The sequence below is a fragment of the Mercurialis annua genome, linkage group LG2, assembly GCF_937616625.2.
Source record: "Mercurialis annua linkage group LG2, ddMerAnnu1.2, whole genome shotgun sequence".
NCBI lineage: Eukaryota > Viridiplantae > Streptophyta > Magnoliopsida > Malpighiales > Euphorbiaceae > Mercurialis > Mercurialis annua.
Window position 1 is genome coordinate 11,323,230 of NC_065571.1, and position 24,692 is coordinate 11,347,921.

A 24,692-nucleotide genomic window follows, 5' to 3' on the forward strand; every position below is an offset into this window, starting at 1 on the left:
TAAAATGTGAATTATGACATATGTGGGAGTCTCACAGTAATTTCCTCTATGTATATTATAATTTTAACATGAATTATCAACTTTCGCTATTTAAAATACGAAATACTAACTCATTACAATTTTAATTATTAAATACTTTTTGATAAAAATAATTAATAGAAACACCGAAATAACGGCATGAGATAAATATTTCTCCCACATCCTGATGCTTTATTACCATGTTTTTCTTAAAGAATTTTCAGTTTAATACTTAATGGGCCATTTTGGGCAATGTTTAGAAATCTAAAAAGTACAGAATATGTAACAGTTAGAGAGATGTTAGGCCAGCCTATCTACTTGCTTAATGGGCCATTTTATTTTGGACTTTCTACACATTCAACCAACATTGAATAATTATTTATTTTTATATACAGTAGACCCTCTAATTAATACTGAATAAATTAATAATTATAATAATTATAAAATTTTAGGGAAACAATTTGAATATTACGTCTTATAAAGTATTCAATAAATTAATAATTCTAATAATTAATAAATTTTTAGTCCATCATGTATATTAATTATCATAGGGTCGACTGTAGGTCATAGTTTCTATTTTCTAAATTACCATTACGGATACTATATATTCGACTCTGATAACACAAACATCATAACTTCACTTTTTTCTCTCTCTTCTTCATTCAATTTTCTCTTTCTCCTAGTTCAAATTTCTCTCTCTACATCACGTTTTTTTTCTTTCACTCTCAGGTCACCTCTTCTTTACCGTCCTCCATTTCTCTGCTCCGCCGTCTTCCGCAGCGCCGTCCTCTCTTCCTCCGTTTCTCCGTCATCGTACTCATCATCGTCTCCGTTGTATTTTCGCCAACTCCATCATTTTCTCTGATCGTCGTCGTCATCTATTTTGATTTCAGATCTACAATTTATTCATTGTTTTTCTTCTTATTTTTTTAATTTTCAGATATATAATTTGTTTTACTGTTTTTTCACCATTAAACATGTATAAAAATTACATTTAAAGAATATAATGCTAATTTCATGTTATGTAAAATAAATTTTTAGTTATATGAAATAATTTTTTATTATTTTTGCATTTATTTTTGTATTTGGTTGTAGTCTGTGTTCTTTTATTCTGCAACACGATTTGTTGATGATAGTTGATTGCTAAATTATTATAATGTTACAATGTTGTTGACTTTATGTTGATTTTGTGTTAATAATCAGTTGGTATTTGCTTAATTTAAACATTGAAAAATTTTATTCTAAAAAAAGCATTGGTAAATTAGATAATTTTGTCTGTGAAATAAACTAAAATAAAATAAAATTTAACTGAGATTAGATAATAATATGTTAGCATTATCATGTTGACATGTCGTTGATTTCTTGTTGATATATTGATTATCACAGTTTTTCAAAAATTTATGTTTTATTTTATTTCTTTTATGTTTGTTCGTTGTTGATATATTGTTAACATTATGTTGATAAGTATTTCAATTCTTTTTCATTTTTAATTTTATGTTGATATGTTGTTGATATATCGTTGATAACATGTTGATTTTTTAATTATTGAAAACAAATAAGTTAGTTTTAAATTGCTGTGTTAGTGTGTTGTTGACAAACTTTTGATAATATGTTGATTATTTTTTACTTAAATCAATCAATGTTCTCATTTTACAAACATTTTAACTAAATTAGCATTAATTGTTGATATCATGTTGATGTTATGTTGATAACTTGTTAATATGATAATAGTAATTCTACTAAATAGCAATAAAAGTACAAAAAATTCAAAATAAATAAAACAGATAAAGAAATTATCAAAGTAAGTACTCAAAACAATATAAAAAAATAAAAAAATAATTCAAATTAAAAATTTAAATCATCCTTACATATAAAAATAAAAAAATACTCCCTCCGTCCCGTTTAAGAAGTCCCATATTCCATTTTGGGATGTCCCATTTAAAAAGTCTCATTACTATTTTTAGGATGTTTTTCTATTGAATATCCTATTTTACCCTTATTTTAATTATCTTAGAGGAGCTCTATGGAAAATTCCACTATCATTAATAGGGGCAAAACATGAAAAAACATGAAAAGACAAGAATAATTAATGTTTTCTTAATCTGTGTGTAAAGTCAAATGGGACTTCTAAAGTGGGACGGAGGGAGTATTATACATACAACCAACACAATAGTTCGTAAATTAAAAAAATCTATTTCAAAATATTTTTATTCCTCAATTCTCTTCGCAGCTTCACGGTTCCTTCAACGCCACTTGTGTAATTGTTTTTCGTCTTCCATCTCTCCTTAACCAAGCCTTGACAAACCCGGTTACGATACAATTTCATTTCATAAAATAGCAAAGATTCAATTATATCAATTAAATAACTAACGAAATAGAGTAATTATAAACTAAAAATTAAACAAAAAAAAATTCATAGGTTTCCAAGGGAAGTTTCTTCTTTATAGAATCAAAAATTGACTTAGTCTTGGGTGATTATTAAAATAAACAACAGATCAATATCATATCAATAATATGTTAACAAGTGAAAAGGGAAATATTAATAAATAATCTAAAAATGTAACAAAATAAGATACACAATATATACAACAACAGACCAGAAAACAATTACTACAAGTTAAACAAAATTAACTATACAAAATAAAATCAAATAAACAATACATTCATTTAGGCGATCTTCAAACCAAATCTGATGCTTCCTTAGCGTTTTTCGATACGCTAGACTGCACAACAGTCTCCTCTCCTTCAACACTAGAAAATTGCTATGAAGCACCATCTTTACTGTTGTCAGCATATTCCATTTCTTGAGACGACTCAACTACTTGAGTCGTTTCAACAGCAAAAACATCACCGGCATGCCGAGAGAGGGCTTCTTCGCCAACAGTGTCACAATTCAACATTTCAAAATGAGTATCCACCGATGAATGGCTTCTTTTCGGCCTATGGCAACATACTTTTTTCCCATTGCAACAAACAATTAACAGAACCTGCAAAATTACAAACCAAACACACAAATAACTAAAAGCAACAAAAGTGAATTAAACATTAACAAATTAAAAATAAAATCTAAATCAGTTTACAAAAAATAGAAATAAACATTAACAAATCAAAAACAAAACCTAAATCAGTTTATAAAATTACACCAGTTCAAAAATAAAAGCTTAAATCATATACAAAATCAATTTAATAACTGTTTTCAAAATAAAATTAAAAACCTAGAACATATACAAACCTAAATCAAATAAAAAACAACTACGATTAACCTAAATCATAAGCAAAATTAAATTTCAATCTTAAAAACAAATGCATGTACCGATTATTAACAGAGAACAAAAAAGTATTAATTGTCAAAAAAAAGAACAAAAAATCAAGAAAATACACAAAAATTACCGATTAAAACGATGAGAGAACGAGAAAATACAGTAATTGAGAAGAGAAGTGAAAGTAGCGCACTAATGGAGGCGAAGGAAAAATATCGTGGAGAAGAGAAGCTGGAATGGTGATGAATGGAGAAAAAACTACCAAATTTTTTAAGAGAAAGAAAAAATGGTAAAAAGGTGAGAAATTCAAACAATCAAGTTAGATTTCTAATTAATAATCGTATGAAATGTAAACATTTCAGTTGGACTGTATAAAAGTAATTAGGAGCCCATTTACCGTATTCTATATAAAAAAAAAAACTTTTATTTTTAGGCCAGCCTAGTTCAGTACCAACATTCACACTTACTTCAAACTAGAAGTTTTCAAGCATACACCATAGTAAACAGAAAATAGTTATTTCCTTCAAAAACTTCCATATGAATGAAATATTTATTATTCTCCAGGATAGAGATAGATAAACCCTGCTTTCACAAAATACAAATACCATCTGAAAGCCTACAGCTTCAACTCTATGCGAGAATTCAAAGCCACACTTCTCAATAAAATAATCAGCTTTAGTCCCATTGGTACGAGGCTCAAGTATACCGACAATATCAAACTTATATTTACGACAAAGACTTTTAAAAGTCCTACTGAACTTTTTCGAACCAGCACCTTACACATTCCAGACCATTATTCTTTTGTTGTCTAACGTCATAAATAAGATATGGAGAAAAGAGCACCTATAACTGGAAATTTGCATTCCCATTCATATCAACATCCCTGCTAATCTCATCAATGGTAGTCTCAACTACCTCATCCATCATATATGTACCCGTTTCATTATTTCCATTATGCTGACCAATGCTAGACTTGGATATCATATATATATGACTGTTCTTGTTAACAACCAGGGGTCCAGGGTCGTCCATAATCTGGCTATGTCTATCCTTGGATATTTGAGAAGATACATCAATCGGGGTGGTATTGTTCTCCTTCACAGAAGTATACTACGCCGTGACAACTGGATGGTTTTGCAAGTTCAAAGACGTATTGGCCTTATTCACCACAAACAGGCTTTTTTCAGGTATAGATAAGCCCATGGCCCTTTTATCAGATACATTAGCATTACTCACATCCCTTAATACATCACGACAACTGTAGGGGCAAAATTGTCTTTCTTTGTATGAAAGTTGTTGTGAGCAGAGCGGGGTTCGGAGGCTGCTCGCCCAAGGCTTATGGCTGACTTCTCGATATGGGAATGGGTTTTGAAAATGGAGTCGCCACCTAGTTCAACTAAGAAATGCCTTTTAAACCGACTAGGTAACCTTACTCGCTTATGGGTAAGATTACCGTATATCAGAACAAAAGACTGGGTTCGTGGACCTCCCCGAGACTCATATGCTTGGCTATTCGGTTACCATTTTTATGCCGGACATATTTGCATTAATCTCATCTCAACAGCATATGCAGTTCACATGATATGAATAAACAAGTATGAAAGCGTGTAAACAGGTTTGACACGCATATGACTCGGTCTACACTGGCATTCGAGGCAAGTAGCAGGTACTCCTAAACATTCATCAAACCTTAGAGGTTTCTAACAAGTAGCAAAGTCTGGCTGGTCTGGATATTTTACATGCACAAAGCTTAAATCTGGATGAAAGGTTTGATTGATTTAATTAGCGAGTCTTGAAAATCCTATACAACCATTTACTACTCATTTCATGCCAGTCCTACGATGTCTATATGATGGACTGGAATTACATGCATTAATTGGCTAATTTATGTCATTAGTTATTTAACCGGTTAATTGATATGCTTTTGGAAAGCGGTAAAAATTGCTGGCATTCCCAAGTGCATGTTAGAAACACTTTTTAACCTCGTCGACTTTGAGTGCCTAGCACTCGCGCGGATTGTGACCATCGGTGTAGTCGGAATTGGCTCTCGGTCAGATCACGAAAGTTGTGTGTCTCGTCAATATGGCTCTACTAGTTCTAACCGCGGTTGATTCCGGGTTCTAATGCACCCGATATTGCCTTTAGAAGTTGCTGGTTTGCTGGGCCTCGGGCTCGTGGGCCCGGTTTATACTTTATGTTACATCGATGGACTTCTGAAATTGTTTTACATCGGGCTTGGCTTGTTACAAAGAATAAAAGTAAAGTACATGATAAACTGTAAATCTGGGTTTGAACTGAGCCTAATTCCGAGCTCAAACGATTCCGGAAACCTAAGTTGAAGATCTAGGATCAAAATCTGGAATCTGGGAAGCGTTTTTGGGAAGGCAGGGAGGAAGAACTCGGAGCCGGTGGGACTGTCGGCGCCGACAGTAGACAACCGGCGGCGGCGCCACCGGCAGTGGCGGCGAAGAAAGCAGGCAGCAGATAAACAGTTTCTTTTTCATTAGTTAACAGCTCCGTTTTCAGCTCGATTCACACTCGTTTAAGCTCCATTTTTCATGCAAAAACAGCCAAAACGCATAAAATTGAACAAGGAATTCAAAATAACAGTTTGGAAGTGTTTTGAGGTGATTTGAACATCAAAAATAAAAAAACTACAACAACTTTATATGAGTATTTTTCATGGAAAAAGGAGTTAAAAACACCTACAAACATGCATTCTAGAGATTTTAATCGATTTTTTTTTTTCTGAATTTGAGCATAAAAAATAGTTAATTACGGCTAATTAATTGTCTTATCAGCGATTTCATGGCAATTTGTTGATCTAACTATTAAGTCCTACATGACAATTTTATTGATAACATACACCCTAAATCATATAATTACAGCAAATACGATGATAATTATGGCATATATTCGTGGAAAATCAAAGGTTTAATATAATAAGAGGGTCCTCAGAATTACCGGTCTGAGTCATTGGCTCGTTTGCTGGCGAAGTTGATGCAGAGTCCAGCTTTGAATCTTGTGAATTAATATATAACTAACATCTAAAAAATATTCTTTCACGTCATTTTTTATTTTCCTAGTCAACTAAAATTTGATAGGATTTTAAAATGGTTATAAATTTGAAAAAACTTGAAAGATGATGGTTTCAATTGACAACTTTTAAAATCGTGATAAATTAAAAATAAGGATATAGAATGATATTTCAATATATAATTAACCCTTTATAAAATTAAGAACAAATTACTATAAGAACCCTCACATTTGACATAATTTATATTTTAACTCCTCCTATTTGAAAATTAAACATATGACCCCTCATTTTTGCTTTCGTCAACAGTTTAATCTCTCTGTCTATTTTTGGTGTTACTCAAACAAATTAATTTTAAATATGGGAGACGAAATTGTTGATAAAAACGAAAGTGAGGGACCAAATTGTTGAGAAAAAAATGGAGGATCATATAGTTTTGTTGATTAGCACCAAAAATGGACTGAAGAATTAAATCGTTGGCAGAAATAAAAATAAGGGGTCCTATAGTTTGATTTTTAAATAAGAGTGATTAAACTGTGAATTGTGTCAAATATAAAGAGTGTTATAGTAATTTGCTCAAAAATTAAATCGGACTGATCGTTGATTGGTGGTCGAACCGGTTGGTCCAATTGGGTTGATAAAAAAGTGGTGAGAAATATAAATGTAAGAAAGAGGGGGTGTATCGGTCGCTATTGATAACCCATAACCCATCATTAGCATCATCTATCCCTTTCAACAATTCGTGTCTTCATACATCCAACCTTACCAAATTACTAAAATACAAAACTCATTCCTCTTAATGTACCACACAATCCCTTCTCTTGCTTCCACATATTCAACCCTAAGCCCCACTTTTGCCTCCGATTAAAGCACTCTTTATTTCCTTGCACCTCCATTTGCCACGTAGGATATTCACGTGAAGGGAGGCTTGTCTCCACAACTTCTTGTTTTCAAATGTGAGATGCATATACAAAAGTCTAAATGTTGTATACTCATTATTATTATTATCTACGTTTCTAGAGGTTACAATTATTAGTATTATGATTATTATAGTATCATGGATCAAGATAAGTTAACATAATATTTTAGCAGCAGTTTTGGCCTGTAATGGATTATATATCAGTTTCATTTATTTAGCTCCATCGATATACATGGAATTTGAATTAGAAAAATCTTTAAAATGTATTTTTCGCTAATTCAACACCGAAAAATAAATACAAAAAAGAGACATAGCCAAACATAAGAAGAGGCGATCGTCTCTCTTTCGTCGGTCGGAGTATTCATAAGAAGATAGTCCGGTGCCCATATCCTCTGTATGAGTCAGCTTCACATTCTTTCGAAAATAATAATTCTGCATTAATGAAACTGCATTCATTTTTTGATTAGAATTACATCAGATTTATTATTGAAAAATATCTAAAACATTTAAATGAAATTTTGATTAATAACTTTTAAAATAGTAAATTTGAGTTATATAAGCCTCTTTGTAAATGTAGTTTAAAAATATTACTAAAATGTATTTTTTATACTATAAAATTAGTTATAATGAGTCACATTCACACGCTTCCCACTTTTGTTTTTATTTCAAATTAAAATTATAATGTGCTATGGCCTTGTGGACAGAATGCTTCAAACCTAAAATTTGATGAAAGATTATAAAAGCATTTCTTTAAAATGGATATGAGATAGGAAGATAGGAAAGGAGAAAAACAAAGAGAGAGATAACATAAAATAAATATAAAAAAAGAACAAAACATTATCTAAATTGCATAATGAGGAGACAGGATGATGCTGTAGAGTAGCAGCAACCAACCTAACAACTCTTATGAAAATACATCTCCTTCTTCTCATACCCATTCATTTTTTTTTTCATGGGACCTCTATTTCTCATATATTATTATAAAACTTAATAATTTAATATATTTATAGTTCAAATTATAAAAATTAGACTTATTTATTATTTAACCTTCTTGAAACTAATTATTATTATGTAAATTAAAAACATATAATAGATTAACTGAAGTTTAATTTTGAACTATATGAATTTGACTATTTGTAGAAGTTTAATTTTGAACCAATTTATATAAATTTAATTATGTTTATGTATTACGAGATTAATATCGACCACCAAACTGAATTGAAATATTAAATTTATTTTGATCTACTGAAATTTAATTTAGTATGGTTCCACTGAATTTTTAGAATTAATTTAAATCAGTATGTCTTTTTTTACTGTAATACTTTTTTACTATAAAAGATAAATATGACAAATCAAATAATTTAATTTAGTGTATATTTACTTCACGTTATTGAACTAAATAAATCCATATTCTTCAATTTAATCTGATTCAGTTTTAGATTGGGATCATAAGTTCAATTAATTTATATATAAAATGAATTTTAATAATATATTTTTAACTATTATTAATTTGAATATTTCCACGAGACTGATCCTGTGATCCAGAGTCGTAAGTTTAGTGAAGCATATCCATGTCATTTACTCCTTTCAAGAAGGGAGGGGGACCACATGACACGTCAGATAATGAGATATAAGAGAAATCAGGTGGTCTTCACGTGGCTAGACGCAGCTGTGGACCAAAATAGTCCATGTAGGATTAATCAGAATCTGCTGCTCTTGGCTGTACGATTGACACGTCATCATTCAATCTCCAACCACACCCAAAAGATATTTTTATCTGCTAAAGTAAATTCCCTCTCTTCTTCCATAATTCTTAGACACGTGGAATTAAAATTCACCGTACTGTTTTTTTTCTTTTTTTTTTTTTGATGAATTACTGTTTTTTTTCTTATTCTATGATAAATATACAAACTTGACTTCTATATCCCTATCAAAATAAAAACTTAAATGTTGCTATAATCTTTTTCTAATTAGTATAATAAAAAAATAACAAGGTATGAGTAGGGTGTGTATTCGGTTTTTCGGTTCGGTTTGGAAATAAAATTATCAAAACTAATCGATTTTTTAAAGATTTGAAAACCGGTCAAAACGTTGATAAAAAACCGGTTCAGTTCAGTTTGTGGTTTTACGGAAATAAAAAGATACATATTTTTTAGAATTTTATTCATAGAAAATTTGAAAAAATCCAAATTTAAATTTAAAAATCAAATCTAAGTCAAATTGTATTGTCTTATTGTTTGCACCAAAATTAAAAATATGGCTTAAAGGCCATAAAACCCCTATTCTTTTCAAAAGATAAATGATTGACTTAAATTAATTCTAGAGGTTGACTAATGTTGACTTCAGAAGTTGATTTCTAAAGGTTGGTTTCTAAAGGTTGATTTCTAGAGGTTGACTAATGTTGTCAGAAGTTAATTTCTAAAGGTTGGCTTGTAAAGGTTGATTTCTAGAGGTTGACTAATGTTGTCAGAAGTTGATTTCTAAAGGTTGGCTTCTAAAGGTTGATTTCTAGAGGTTGACTACTCCCGAAGCTAATTCAAAAAGTCCAAGCCCAGTTGCAGAAGATTAAGCCCAAATTTGAGATGGCCATTAAATATTAATTTAAATGGCCCATAAGCCCAAGAAGTCCATTCCAGAAGAAAAGAAGTTAAAAAGCACGTGCAACAGAAGTAAAGACACGATTGGCAGTTCCTGAAGGTGGGGAAGAACGTGTGCAGTTGGTACATGAAGCAGCAGTTTTCAAATGATGAAGCTATAAATAAGAGAAGAGCAGCCAATTTGCAACCCCCGATCAAATCCAACAAAAACCAGCCCAAAGGCAAAAACACTCAGCACTTAGCATTCTCAATTTTCTTCAATCAGTAAAGAACTTTACGATTGAACTTTTGCAATTTCTACTCAAACACTTGTATTTTCATTTTATTCAATTAGTAAACATATTTACAGTTGAATTTCTTTGTTTTAGCATTACTTGATTGGAGTACTTGTTATAAGGTTAACCAAACCCCAATCGCTCGTTTAAGAAGTTAAGTTACATTTTGGAATCCGCTTCCTGGCACGCCCGCATTTCACACGCTTGTTGTTACAAACGCAAAACGCCAGTAACAATTTTTGGCACGCCCAGAGGGACACTGAGAGTCATGGCTAGAACTCGAAGTGAAAAAGGTAAAGATGTTATTGTATCCCAGGATACAGTGGATGATCCTACTGCTACAAATGTAGGACATGGAGACTATGTGGCTCACATGGTCAGAAGCATTGAAAAAGAAAATTTGCCTCTAGGAGAGGCGAGTGAAGATGTGCCTCCTGGCTTTGGAGAGCAACAGACACCAACTCGGCGAAATTCTGAGCCGAGATTGGCAGATGCTTTGGAAACATTGTCTAAGGCCATGATTGAGATGAAACATACTCAGGCCGAGATGAATGCCAGCCTCAAACATGCTCAAGCTGATTTGAAACTGAAGCATGAGGTGATGGACAAGAAGCAGTTCAACATGGAACGCTATTTGGCAGAATTAATAGTTGCAGTGAAATTATCGTCCCCAAAGGATGATGATGAATTGCCAGAGGCTGTTAACACGGCCAAACAAGATCCTAAGGGACACGGGGGGCAGCCATCTGGAGGAATCCAGGAGATTGGGAGCACTAGTCATGTGCCAATCTTAAACCCGCCCTCTGAAGAAAGGTACGTTCCTCCTCACAAAAGAGATGAACCTGTGTATTTTAATTCTTTTAAAACTAATAATCAGACTGGCCGGAATTCCAGGCCGTTTAATGCAGGTGCTAATTGTCCGACTTCGGACGACCTAGAGGTTAATCAAAATTTTCCTCAACCTCTGGGCACGGGGGGCAATTACATGCCCCAAGAGAGAAATCAGCCTCAGGTGCCACCCCAACCTTTGGGAAGGCAACTAGACATGGAGGCTGTAAGAGAAGCAATTCAGGAGTTGTATGGTCCAGGTCTAAGGCAGATTGACCGACCGCAATTTCACAAGCCTTATCCAGATGTCATTGACAGGGAGAATCCTTACCCTAGAGGCTATAAAATTCCTAACTTCTCTTTATTCTCTGGAGAGGATGGCCACTCCACCATTGAGCATGTGGCGAAATTCACAATTCAATGTGGGGTCTTGGCCAACCTAGATAACATTGCAAATTTCAAGCTGAGATTATTTCCAAATTCTTTAACAGGTACTGCCTTTACTTGGTATGCTACTTTGCCCAGGAACTCAGTGCTCACATGGCAGGAGATGGAGAGGCTTTTCCATACTCAATTTTACCGTGCAGAGCCAGAGGTTTGCATAGCAGAATTGTCAAGAGTTTCTCAAAGGTCGGGAGAGGATGCCGACATGTATATACACCGCTTCAAAAGAATGAGGAGCAGGTGTAAAATTGTTCTACCAGAAACTGAGTATGTAAAAATGGCTCAGAGGGGCTTGGACATTGAGCTCCGGAAAAAGTTCCAGGGGATGGAATTCAGGGACTTCTATGAGTTAGCTGCTAAAGTCTCTGAATATGAAGAACTCCTAAGAGAAGAAAGCCACAAGAAGAAGGTGGCAATGGGCACTTACTATCAGGAGGTGGGAGCATATGAAACCGCGGTAGCCGACCTCACGGCCACCGGTTCATGTACCTGCCCTATGTTGATCAAAAAAGCACCTGATGGGTGGAAGAAACAGAATTCCAATGCCCAACCTCTGTATACTTTTGAGGTTTCAAAAACAGAAGAAATTTTTGATTTTCTGTTGAAGGAGAAGTTCATTACTTTGCCTCCGGATCATAAAATGCCTTCAAAAGATGAATTGAAAGGCAGAGAGTATTGCAAGTTCCACAACTCCTGGAACCACTCAACCAATTCATGTTGGGGGTTCAAAAATATTATACAGGATAGGATTGCCAAGGGAGTTTTAAAATTCCCAGAAAAAAAGGAGGCACTGGTAATAGATGAAGATCCTTTTCCGGCTGTGGCGTCTGTGAATGCCAGTGATCTCTCGGAACTTGACTTGAGGTTGTTATTAGATATAAAAAGAAAGCTCAGAATCAGGGAGCAAAATGACCAAAGAGTCAGAGGAGAGCAATTCGAACGGGAAAGGAGAGCAGAGGTAAAGCGGGATTACAGAGGAGAAAGAAGGCAGGTATCTAGAAACTCTAATAATTTTGTTTCTACTAACCGCCCTCTTTTGAAAAAACAAAACAGGGCCTCTTACTATCAAAGGAGGCCGGAAAGGCATGTCTTCCCGGAGAGGCGATCCTTCGTGTGGAAGAGGGAGGAACAGCCAAAAGCTCCTTTGGCACCTAGGGAGGAAAAGCCAAAAGCTCCTTTGGTACTTAAAGAAAAACAGTCAGAGGTTCCTTCTACCTTTGAAAACCGAAGAAAAGAACAAAGATTCGTGGTACCACCATTGGTCTCTCCTAGTCCAAGGTGGCATACCAATTATCACAAGAAGTTTCCGCCTCCACTAACAAGAACTCAGAAGAGGAGGCGCCAGAGGTTGAGGGCTGCTGCAAGAAACGAGTGGCAGTCCAGGCACTTGGAAGATCCTAGAAAAGTTGTTGAGGAAAAGGGGTCAAAGAAGATCTTAATTGAGAAAGAGCAATCTGGAAGCCAAAAATCTTCAGAGGCAGTGGAAGTGAAAAATAAAACTTCCCACGTGCCTTCGAAGAAGGAAATTTCGGACATGGAGTTGGAAGCTTTTCTTGAAGGAGAATTTGCAGGAGATGGCATGAACTTAGATGATCTCCTAGAAGACGACATGGAGTTGGATGATCTCGTCGATGAGGAAATCCTAAAGGAGGGCATGAGACTAAACGACCTCTTGAAAGAGGATACTGATGATACTCCACCCGTTAAGGAAAGCGGCAAATTTCAGAGGAGGTCTCTAGAGAATGGCGACTCAGAATCAGACACAGAAGGTGATAAGAAGAGATCCATCAGAGTGGGTGAAATTGAGATTCCCCTCACTTGTAATGCTTTCTCCTTGATTCTTCCAAGTGATTTCAAAGGTCCTGACAACTCTGAGGAAGTAGAAGAAATTCAGAGAGAGGAGGTATCCAAACCTCCAAAAGATGAGTGTCGCAGCCAGGTCACCATACAAGAAGCTGCAAATGGTGGACCAAAGAGGGTGATTTTTGACAAACCTGCAGAGGCAATGACCAAACATATTAAGCCTTTGTACATAAAGGCTCACTTCAATGGCAGACCAACTTCCAGAGTCTTGATTGATAACCTCTAGGAAAAACTACAGAAGATCTCATCTCTACAGAGGTTAGTGTGTCTGCCTTTACTGGAGAGCTCACAAAAACTATTGGTGTTCTCCCAGTAGAGGTAACTGTAGGGAGCAAAACTTCCCTATCAGCGTTCTTTGTTGTAAATTCATCAGCCAGCTACCAAGCTCTTTTGGGACGAGATTGGATTCATGCCAATTGGTGCGTTCCTTCATCCTTACACCAGTTTCTGCTCTTTTGGAAGGGAAATGAGGTGGAGGTGGTATGGGCAGACACAAAGCCATTTACCACTGCCACCAACATGGTAGAGGCCCGTTATTATGACTCATGTGTTGGCCCCATCCAATTTACTGGGAAAAGTAAAAAAGGGCAGAAGAAAGAGAAATCCGACAAAGCTCTGAATGTGCATGAAGAGGTCAAAAGAAAAGCGACTGAGATACTTGGATCAACGGCTATTATTCCATATAACAAGCCGTGTTCCTCCATCACCATTGAAGAAATTAATGATTAAGCTCACCTCTAGTGAGTTTGCAGCAGCTGCATCTGCTATCTTAAAAGAACGTATGCAGTACATTATGGAAGGAATTATGGAGGAAAACAACTTGGCAGAGGTTCTAGATGCTGAAGTGGTTTATGAAGAAGAAGAAGTTACTGAAGATCATGAGATTGGCTTGGAGGAGCTAGAACAAGCACCTCCTTGGATAGATGATGAAGCCATCCATGTTAGAGAGGAGTTAGAAGAAGTGAATCTTGGAACCTCTGAGGAACCTCAGGTAACTTTTGTTAGTAAAAACCTAGAGGTTGGTTTAAAAATAAAATTAACTGTACTCTTGCAGGAATACAAAGATTGCTTTGCATGGCAATATTCTGATATGCCGGGGTTAAGCAGGACATTGGTAGAACATCGGCTACCTATTAAGCCCGAGTTTCAGCCATACCGCCAACCTCCAAGAAGAGTGTCAAAAGAAGTTGAATTAAAGGTAAAAGAGGAAATTGAAAAATTGTGTAAAGCAGGCTTTATTAGGCCTGCTAAATATAGTAATTGGTTAGCAAATGTTGTTCCAGTGGTTAAAAAGAATGGAAAACTTAGAATATGCATAGACTTTAGGGACTTAAATGAAGCAACTCCTAAAGATATTTATGCTATGCCAATTGCTGACACTCTTATTGATGCTACAGCTAATCATTCTCTTTTGTCTTTTATGGATTGTTTTGCTGGATATAACCAGATTATGGTGGCTAAAGAAGACATCTCCAAAACGGCATTTAGATGTCTAGGATCTATTGGGACATTTGAATGGGTGGTCATGCCGTTTGGTTTACGTAATGCTGGTGCAACATATCAGAGGGCTATGAATGCCATCTTCCACGACCTCTTAGGTAAAACTATGGAGGTTTATATTGATGATGTTGTTGTAAAATCAAAACTAATGAAAGATCATTTGAAAAATCTAGAGGAAGCATTTAGGAGGATGAGAGTTCACTGTTTAAAACTCAATCCTTTGAAATGCGCCTTTGGTGTAAAAGCTGGAAATTTTTTGGGGTTTTTGGTCCATGAAAGAGGCATTGAAGTGGACCAAAACAAAACCAAAGCTATTCGAGAAGCTAAACCGCCTAGAAATAAAACAGAACTTCAGAGGTTTCTTGGGCAGGTTAATTACTTAAGGAGATTTATATCTAATCTTGCAGGAAAAACAAAAGTGTTCTCAGAACTGTTGAAATTAAAAAAGGAGGATGTCTTCAGATGGGAAACCATCCATCAAGAGGCTTTTGATGAAATTAAAGATTATCTAATGAAGCCTCCTGTATTGATGCCTCCCAAAAAGGGTATACCTCTGAGGTTGTACATTTCAGCAGCCGAAGGTTCAATTGGGTGTCTGCTAGCCCAGAGCAACCAAGATGGACATGAACAGGCTATTTATTATTTGAGCCGTTCGATGACATCTACAGAGGTCAGATACACTCCTATCATGAAATTGTGTCTGGCTTTGTTTTTTGCCTGCACTAAGTTAAGACACTATCTGCTTAGTAATAGAGTCTATGTGGTGTCTCAAACCGACTTGATGAAATATATGCTAAACAAACCTGTTTTATCAGGAAATATTGGAAAGTGGTTATTAAGTTTGGCAGACTTTCTTTTGATTTATCATCCCCAGAAGTCAGTCAAAGGTCAGGCTCTAGCAGATTTCCTAGCCGACCATCCATGTATAAACCTAGGAGATGAAAGTAAATTTGACTTACCGGTTTTTATGAATGAACATAGACCTTGGATGCTTAAATTTGATGGGTCTAGTACAGATAGGTCTGCGGGTGCTGGAATCATAATAGTATCACCTTCTGGAGCTAAGACCTCCTTGTCTTTTAATCTTGACTTTGAATGTACAAATAATCAATCTGAGTATGAGGCTTTGATTATTGGATTAGAAATCCTCCTAGATCTAGGTGCTAAAAAGGTCAAAATAATTGGAGATTCTCAATTGGTTATTAGACAAGTGTCTGGCGAATATAAATGCATGAGTTACTCTTTAACTTCTTATTATGCTATTGCTATACAGTTAATAGAGAGTTTTGAAGAGGTTGAATTAGTACATGTTCCTAGAGAGGAAAATTGGGAGGCCGATGAATTATCACAGCTAGCATCTGGCCTACGTCTGTCGGAGGAGTTAACCCACCGACTAGTAATGGTACAAAGAAAAACTCACCCTTCAATTTTTAAAAGAGGAGTACAACTAGATATTTTCAATATTGATGATAACTTAGTACAGGATTGGAGGAGAGATATTAAAAAGTACCTGGAGAATCCTAGCAAGAAGATGATGTATAAAGTAAGAGTGAGAGCTGTTAACTACGTGCTCATAGAGGATGTTTTATACAGAAGAGGATTCGACAACCTATTGCTAAGATGCCTTGGAACTACAGAGGCACTAGAGGTCATGAAACAAACTCATGAAGGAGTTTGTGGAGCACATCAATCCGGAGTGAAAATGAGATGGCTGATCCGAAGACATGGTTACTTCTGGCCATCAATCCTAAAAGATTGCATGACTTTTGCAAAGGGTTGTCAATCATGCCAAAGGTATGGAAACATACAAAGACTTCCAGCTGCTGAGTTGAAGTCTGTCATCAAACCATGGCCATTCAGAGGTTGGGCCATAGATTTGATAGGTAAAATATATCCTCCATCTTCTAAAAATCACAGTTTCATAATTGTAGCTACTGATTACTTTACCAAATGGGTAGTCGCTAAGCCATTGGTAAAGACAGAGCAAAAAGATGTTATTAAATTTATTAAAGAGGAAATTATTCATCAATTTGGAATTCCACAATCGGTAACTACTGACCAGGGCACAATGTTCACTGGTAAGGAGATGCAAGAATTTGCCACTGATTATGGAATAAAATTATTGACCTCTACACCTTATTATGCTCAGGCCAATGGCCAAGCTGAATCTTCTAATAAAATCATCATCAACATAGTTCAAAAAATGTTGGAAGAAAATCCAAAGGATTGGCATCGGATTTTATCAGAAGCACTCTGGGCATATCGCACCTCTAGGCGAAATGCTACAGGAGTAAGTCCATTTATGCTAACCTATGGTCATGATGCAGTGTTACCCATGGAGGTGGTGGTGAGGTCATTGAGAGTAGCTAAGCAGAATCATTTGACTCCAGAAGATTACAATGAGACCATGATGATGGAGTTAGAAAATCTAGAAGAAGGAAGACTTCAGGCTCTAAACAATATGATAATACAGAAGAAAAAAGTCTCCAGAAGCTACAACAAGAAAGTTAGACCTAAGACATTTCAAGAAGATGAGCTAGTATGGAAGTTGATCTTACCCCCTGGTACTAAAGATAGAGAATATGGGAAATGGTCTACTAATTGGGAAGGGCCATTCTTAGTCCACAAGGTGATGAAGGGGAATGCGTACTGGCTATCAAGTTTAGAGGGTGAGCCTCATAGAAAATTTATTAATGGAAAGTACTTGAAGAAATACACTCCCACCATCTGGGAGAAATACAACTTAGAAATGACTTAATGGCTTTTAGCCATACATGTACTGCAGATTATGTAACTTGTTTTAGCAATATCAGTACATGAGTCGGAACATTGTGGCTTTTTAGCCGAGTGTATTATCAGATTTTTAGTAGTTTGGCTATTTTGGCTAAACCTGTACTTTTTCATTAACTTATGGATTTTGGCACAAGATGTAATGTAATGGCTTTTAGCCATTTTTGATAATTAAAATTCTAAATTTGGCTACTTTAGCTAAATTGGTGAGGCTATAATTAATCGACTATAGAAAATTAATTCCAGAAGTTGGTTCTAGAAGTCGACTCCTAAAAGTTGATTCCTAGAAGTTCTAGAAGCTGACTTCTAAAAGTGGACTCCTAAAAATTAATTCTAGAAGTTTGTTCTAGGAGTTGATTTCTAAAAGTTGATGTTGACTGGTCAGTTAATCCTCTAGAAGTTGATGTCAAGAGTTGACTGTCAAAGGTGGAAAGTCAAACTACTACTATGGTTATAAGGTCTCTATTCTACTAAGACTTCTTAAACTTTGGCTAACTAAGCTAAAGGGATAAAAAGAAAATTCAACAACATTCAACAACAAACAAAAACGGCCCTGTAATGCAATGCATGGCTGTAAGTGACATATGTGATTTGTTTGTGAAACAAGTCCTGGTATGGACATCACATCACTACACAAGTATATGGCAAAAGCCATCTTCATACCAGGAACATAAACACATAGTGAAAATGCAATGCATGGCTGTACCTGTAAGTGAATCTTGGTGTGGAACACAACAAGCAAACAAATGGCTGGAGAGCCATCTTCACACCAAGACATTTGAAGTTTAGAAAGTACCTGAATGGCGTCTCTGTAATGCAATGCATGTACAAGTGATTATGTGCAAGTGTACGTGTCACAACAAGCAGGTAATGGCCAAAAGGCCGTGTGAGAAAAATATCCTCTGAGATAAATAGAAGGAACACCATCCAACAACTTTTGAAGGTACTAAATTATTACAACTATCAACTACTTGACTAGTTCGAAATACAAATACTGCTAAATAGTATCAAAGTTGGTGGAGGAGTTCTGAGCAGTGTGCGACAAGTGAGACGGAGAAAAATTTGAATATAGATGCTACACTTCAACTTATCTCATTCTTATCGGCAAACGACTTCACTTTCACAAACTCCGGACAAACGGCTTATAAATTCATGTTATGATATTTCTCTTGGATGGCGACATGCAAAAGCTGGATATAAAATAGCAGGATCTATGGAGCTGACAATGTAATTCTCTTCATCCTGTAAGTTCAAATCATTTCATGTAGTTAATTATGTGCATAAATTTTAAAAGTTAGATTGGTTAAAAATAGTGCAGTTGGAATTTTCAATTGTGATACATGCAAATGTATAAACCAACTGCATAGCCAATTTATATCTTTACTGTTGCTCAAATGGAAATGGTAAGTTTAGGCTTAAAACACAAATATGGCCTGAATATGCTATGTCATTATTAAGAGTACCTGCATTTTAAAAAACGGCTTAAGAAAAATAGCCGATTTGATAGAGATACATGATTCAAAATATCTTACAGGATCTCTAAGGATATTATCAAATTTCAACCGTTTGAGTAAAATTGCACATAATGATTCATTTAAAAGATTTATGCCAATACACTAAATGTTTTATATCCAAACCACTCAAACACATAATGTAATAATAGAAACAATTGAAAAGCCAAATATCACTTTCGGTTGTTATATTTTGTTGAGTCGGATTGAAATTTTACGGCTAAAATTAAAAATTAGCTTGTTAGCCGCAAAGTTAAATAAATTTAACTTGTTGCAAATTTGATGTTGCCGATATAAAGGAACCAATTCAGAAATTTGAACCAAATTTCAATTTTTCAAAGACTCTGAAATTGGTATTTCACTTCGGCACACTTCATAAATTCGAGTTTATACAAGATATTGGCAAAACACATGGATGTCTAGCATTTCTATTCACAACAAGACACATGTTCAGAGTTCCTGAAAATTGAATAGGATATATCTACTTCATATTTTACTTTTGACAATCAACAAAAGGAGAAGATATGTACCAATTCAAACACGGTTTGTTCAAAAATCGTCTGCTCGTTGAATATAGGGAAATCCCCTTGTTGTTTATGGTTTCTTTGAAGTTGAAATTGCCGGAATTGGTTACTGTCGGAGGTGTTGTTACTGCTACCACAAAGAGATGCCTCCGAGAAGCTTTAGAAAGCTGCTGCGTTGGAGCTAGGTGAACCGCTGGACTCGTTGGCCGGCGTTGAGGAGTTGAAGCGAGCGGCTGGAAGCAAACTGGGCGGCCACGAGCTGGAACTTGGCGCTGCGGGGCTGAGCAGCTGGGCACAGAGAAACGGCCAGTGACCCACGGAGGAGAAGAGGAGCTGGGCGATGGTGAGCTGCTGGAGGAAACGCGCACCGTTGCTGGGTCGCCGGGTACGTCGGCAGTTGCTGAACTTTGGAAGGAAGCCGCTGGTTTTTGGTAACTCAGCTGCTGCCGCCATGGAGGAGAGGATCTGCTGTTGTTGCCGCCACGGAGAAGAGTTGCAGCTGCTACCGCCGGCGTAGAGACAAAAGAAGATGCCGCTGTTTTGAGAGGATAAGCAGCTGGCTTTGCCGGGAGTTGGAGAGATTACTGCTGTGGTGGTGGATGGCCGGTGGTCACTTTTTGCAACAATTCTTGGTAAATGTTTGGTGGTTGGTAGACTTGTTCGAATTTTGTTGTTCCAAGATTTACTAAACCACTTGGGCTTTTTGGAGGCCCAGAATAAAAAAAAAAAAAAAAAATTAAATATATCATGAAAAGTTTGTATATTCCTTTGAAGTTCTTAGAGAAATTGAAATTTTTGAAATTTTAACGGCTAAAATTACATGCTGTGAATTTTCAAAATTTTTAAATTTTAGACTCATCATGATGGAATGTTAAATTAATTTTGGCTAAAAGAAATATATATAAATGGCTTTATCCCTCAAAAGCCAATTATATAGGGGGCATTGTTTGCACCAAAATTAAAAATATGGCTTAAAGGCCATAAAACCCCTATTCTTTTCAAAAGATAAATGATTGACTTAAATTAATTCTAGAGGTTGACTAATGTTGACTTCAGAAGTTGATTTCTAAAGGTTGGTTTCTAAAGGTTGATTTCTAGAGGTTGACTAATGTTGTCAGAAGTTAATTTCTAAAGGTTGGCTTGTAAAGGTTGATTTCTAGAGGTTGACTAATGTTGTCAGAAGTTGATTTCTAAAGGTTGGCTTCTAAAGGTTGATTTCTAGAGGTTGACTACTCCCGAAGCTAATTCAAAAAGTCCAAGCCCAGTTGCAGAAGATTAAGCCCAAATTTGAGATGGCCATTAAATATTAATTTAAATGGCCCATAAGCCCAAGAAGTCCATTCCAGAAGAAAAGAAGTTAAAAAGCACGTGCAACAGAAGTAAAGACACGATTGGCAGTTCCTGAAGGTGGGGAAGAACGTGTGCAGTTGGTACATGAAGCAGCAGTTTTCAAATGATGAAGCTATAAATAAGAGAAGAGCAGCCAATTTGCAACCCCCGATCAAATCCAACAAAAACCAGCCCAAAGGCAAAAACACTCAGCACTTAGCATTCTCAATTTTCTTCAATCAGTAAAGAACTTTACGATTGAACTTTTGCAATTTCTACTCAAACACTTGTATTTTCATTTTATTCAATTAGTAAACATATTTACAGTTGAATTTCTTTGTTTTAGCATTACTTGATTGGAGTACTTGTTATAAGGTTAACCAAACCCCAATCGCTCGTTTAAGAAGTTAAGTTACATTTTGGAATCCGCTTCCTGGCACGCCCGCATTTCACACGCTTGTTGTTACAAACGCAAAACGCCAGTAACACTTATACATTGTAGCACTTAAATATGAAAGAAAGTAATATCATTTTTTAAAAAATATAATAATTTTTTTTAAAAATCAATAAATTTAAATATATTGGTTTTTTGATTTTTTGATTTTTTAAAATTTAAAATCAAACTGAACCAAAATGTAAGAAAAAATCATAATTTTAAAACCGAATCGATTATTTTCAGTTCGGATTTTGCACACTTCCAAGTTTGGTTAAAAAACTTTCACAACGTATAATTTCATGAACTGTTTTAACTAAACAAAGAAATATATGTTTGATATATTTATTTAAATTATTATCAACTGATGAAGTAACAATTACTCCATCAATTACAAGTGTATAGGCATAAATGATGGAGACAAAGTAGAGCAAGTGGCAGATATTTATTTAGAATAAAATAATTACATGTGGTCATTAACATTACTACCAAAGAATACACAAATTTAGACTTGTTTCAAACAAGCATGAGCAGCCAGCCGCTCAAGATTTTTCCCATTTATTTTCTTTATTAATCAAATAAAATCCCCAAACTACCCTTCTCATCAACCTTCAAAAACTCACCAGCCACCACAGCACCACTCATATAAGCATAAAAAAAATATCACGTAAATAATTGCGCATAATTAGGGTTGTTTCCATAAATCCCTGCAACTTGCACCTCCCTCTTTACCCTTATAAACAAACAAACAACAAAAAAATCAAGAAACCTTACAATTTCAAGAAATCAAAAATCAAGAAACCCTATAATTTCAAGAAAATTAAAGATCGGAATTCAAGAAAATGAAAGGGTGTGAGCTATGCGGCGGTGTGGCCAGAATGTATTGTGAATCGGACCAAGCTAGTTTATGCTGGTCGTGCGATGAGAAAGTTCACTGTGCTAATTTTCTTGTGGCGAAACATTGTAGAAATCTTCTCTGTCAAGTTTGTCAATCTCCGACTCCATGGAAGGCTTCCGGTTCGAAACTCGGCCCGACTGTTTCCGTCTGCGATTCTTGCTTCTCTTTGCATAATAAAAACGCCGGACAAGAAGAAAATGATGAGAAACAAGAGAGTCTCGCCGGAAATGAACACGATGTCGGTGATGTCGACGATTTTGACAGCCAGGACGATCTCGACGACGACGACGACGAGGATGATGACGACGGCGATGATGAAGATGATGATGAGGAGCAGGAGGAAGAGGACGGAGAGAATCAGGTTGTGCCGTGGACGGTGACATCGCCATCACCGCCGGTGGCTTCTTCGTCGAGCAGCGAGGAAGAAGAAGATGAGAATTCGAGTAGATCGGTGACACGCGTGCGGAAACATAGAGATTATCTAGATTCTGATGTATGTTATAATTTCTCTTGATTTTATTGTTTTAAATAAATTAAATCTGCAAGATTTTGGAATTAATTTTGGAATTAAATTAATGCAGGATGAAATCGGATGTTCATCGTTGAGAAATGACGAAGGGAATTCATCAGAACCGTTGAGGCCATTAAAGCAACAGAAAATAAACGATGATGATCATGATGGTCAAAGAGAGTCAAGATCAACGGCTATTATTGACTCATTAAAGAGACTACAAAGCAAAATGGTAACAAGCAGAGAAACCGCGTCTGCAGCTATGCTCGAGATTTGCAGGCTGGGCAGAGACCATCACAGCCGTTGATTTTCAATCTGTTACTGACTATACTTTTTCTTCTTTTTATCTACTGGAACTGGACTACATTTTATGACCATACCTTTTTCTTTTGCGATTTTTAGATTATTTTATTATTTTATTTACTATTTAACCTTTTTAGGCTAATTTAAACCTTTTTTAATACTCTATTTTGTGTGTGTAAATGAGAGTGTTTATTTGTGTAATACTGCATTTCTAAATATTTAGTCTCTGTTTAATGGCTAAGCTAGATTTTTTTTATATGTTGATTAAAGAATAATCTAATTTAATTTAGTGTAACATATGGCTATGCATTGTTAATTTATAGAGTTTTGTATGGCTTGTGATTTTCAGTCCCATAAAAAGAACATGGTATTCCAAGAATTTTATAGTTTTTAATGCAGCTTTGATTACCCAAACTTAGGGTTCTAAGTTGCAAAGTCATTTACCCTAGCTACATTGACTGACTTCAACCACCACAAATTTCTTGAATGGTTAGAAATGTTTAGGCAAATATGATCACTTGTCGCTACTCCTTCATAATCAAAAGCCATATATAAACATGACAATTTAAAATATGGCGATTCAAATTCATTTTCCGAATCACTCGTATCATGTTTTATCAATTTATTAAATATTTTAAAACAAAATTAAACTATATTAATCAACTAGTAAGTCGGAGTGTGTATCCATATCATATCATGCTTCAATTTTGATTTGGTTGTGCACTTCTAATGACTATATATACTTGTAAGTCGGAGTGTGTATCAATTTAATTAAATTTATTAGTTTGGTTCGTTTGGTTCGTTTGATTTGGTTTGATTGTGCACTTCTAATGACTATAAATTTAATTTATACACCAACTTTGACCTAATTTGCAATTACAACATAAACTTTTAAACTTGGCAATGTCGGTAACCAACTTTCATTTCTTGACAAATTGGTACACCGACCAATCATAAAACGACAAATGACGGTTTATTACAATGTCCACGTTAGTGTTTTTTGAGTTTGGTGTATCGATTTGCCAAAAGTGTAAAGTTGGTTACTAACATTGTCAAGTTTCAAAATTTATATTGTAATTGTAAATTAGGTCAAAGTTGGTGTATGAATTTGCATTTAATCCTTAATTCAACCTAAATTAAATTAATCAAATCAAACATAAAACTCAACCGAATGTATTATTAGTTTGGTTCGTTTTGCTTCCAATTTTTTAAAAAATCTATTCAATTTAGTATTAGAAAAAAGGAAAATAATTTGATTCGATCATGTTGGAACTGAATCAAAAGCTCCAAATGTAGGACTAGGGGATGAATATAAACCATATGATATGAGAAGATTCCAAAGAGAGAAGAATGAAATAGAAACAAAAATGTGAGGAGGAAATGGTTGATATTGAATGGACCAACTATTTTTGCAATTAAAAATGTGTGGTTTTAGAGATAGCACGCAATGATCATATGGGCAATGAATGGGGTTGATGGAGATTATGGTTGGTTAATTCAAAACAATACCCCACTTCTATTTAGCATATAGTTTTATTTATTTGTGTTCGCTAGATTTTCACCTTGCTCAAACCTTTGAATTTATTGATGGGTAACTTTAGGTACTGATGCTTTAACCGGTATGATTCAAGATGAAGTAAACAGGATTTGAATGA

The 24,692-nt window shown here is 35.2% G+C and overlaps 2 protein-coding genes across 2 annotated transcripts; both read left to right on the forward strand.

Moving 5' to 3' along the window:
* Positions 1 to 14,019: 14,019 nt before the first annotated feature.
* LOC126668171 (uncharacterized) lies at positions 14,020 to 17,496 on the forward strand. Its single transcript, XM_050361383.1, has 3 exons — positions 14,020 to 14,229; positions 14,293 to 15,408; positions 16,012 to 17,496. Exons 1-3 carry the CDS (start codon positions 14,020 to 14,022, stop codon positions 17,494 to 17,496), a joined length of 2,811 nt encoding a protein of 936 aa, XP_050217340.1.
* A 4,380-nt stretch (positions 17,497 to 21,876) lies between these two features.
* LOC126666650 (uncharacterized) lies at positions 21,877 to 23,278 on the forward strand. The gene is made up of 2 exons (XM_050359484.2): positions 21,877 to 22,716; positions 22,805 to 23,278. The coding sequence occupies exons 1-2, from the start codon at positions 22,168 to 22,170 to the stop codon at positions 23,039 to 23,041; spliced, it is 786 nt and encodes a 261-aa protein (XP_050215441.1). The 5' UTR covers positions 21,877 to 22,167; the 3' UTR covers positions 23,042 to 23,278.
* Positions 23,279 to 24,692: the final 1,414 nt, after the last annotated feature.

Coding starts and splice junctions, on each gene's coding strand:
- LOC126668171 (XM_050361383.1), top strand. CDS start 14,020: ATGCAGTACATTATGGAAGGAATTATGGAGGAAAACAACTTGGCAGAG. Junction 14,230..14,292: donor GAACCTCTGAGGAACCTCAG/GTAACTTTTGTT, acceptor GTACTCTTGCAG/GAATACAAAGATTGCTTTGC. Junction 15,409..16,011: donor GTTCGATGACATCTACAGAG/GTCAGATACACT, acceptor ATTGCTATACAG/TTAATAGAGAGTTTTGAAGA.
- LOC126666650 (XM_050359484.2), top strand. CDS start 22,168: ATGAAAGGGTGTGAGCTATGCGGCGGTGTGGCCAGAATGTATTGTGAA. Junction 22,717..22,804: donor GAGATTATCTAGATTCTGAT/GTATGTTATAAT, acceptor AAATTAATGCAG/GATGAAATCGGATGTTCATC.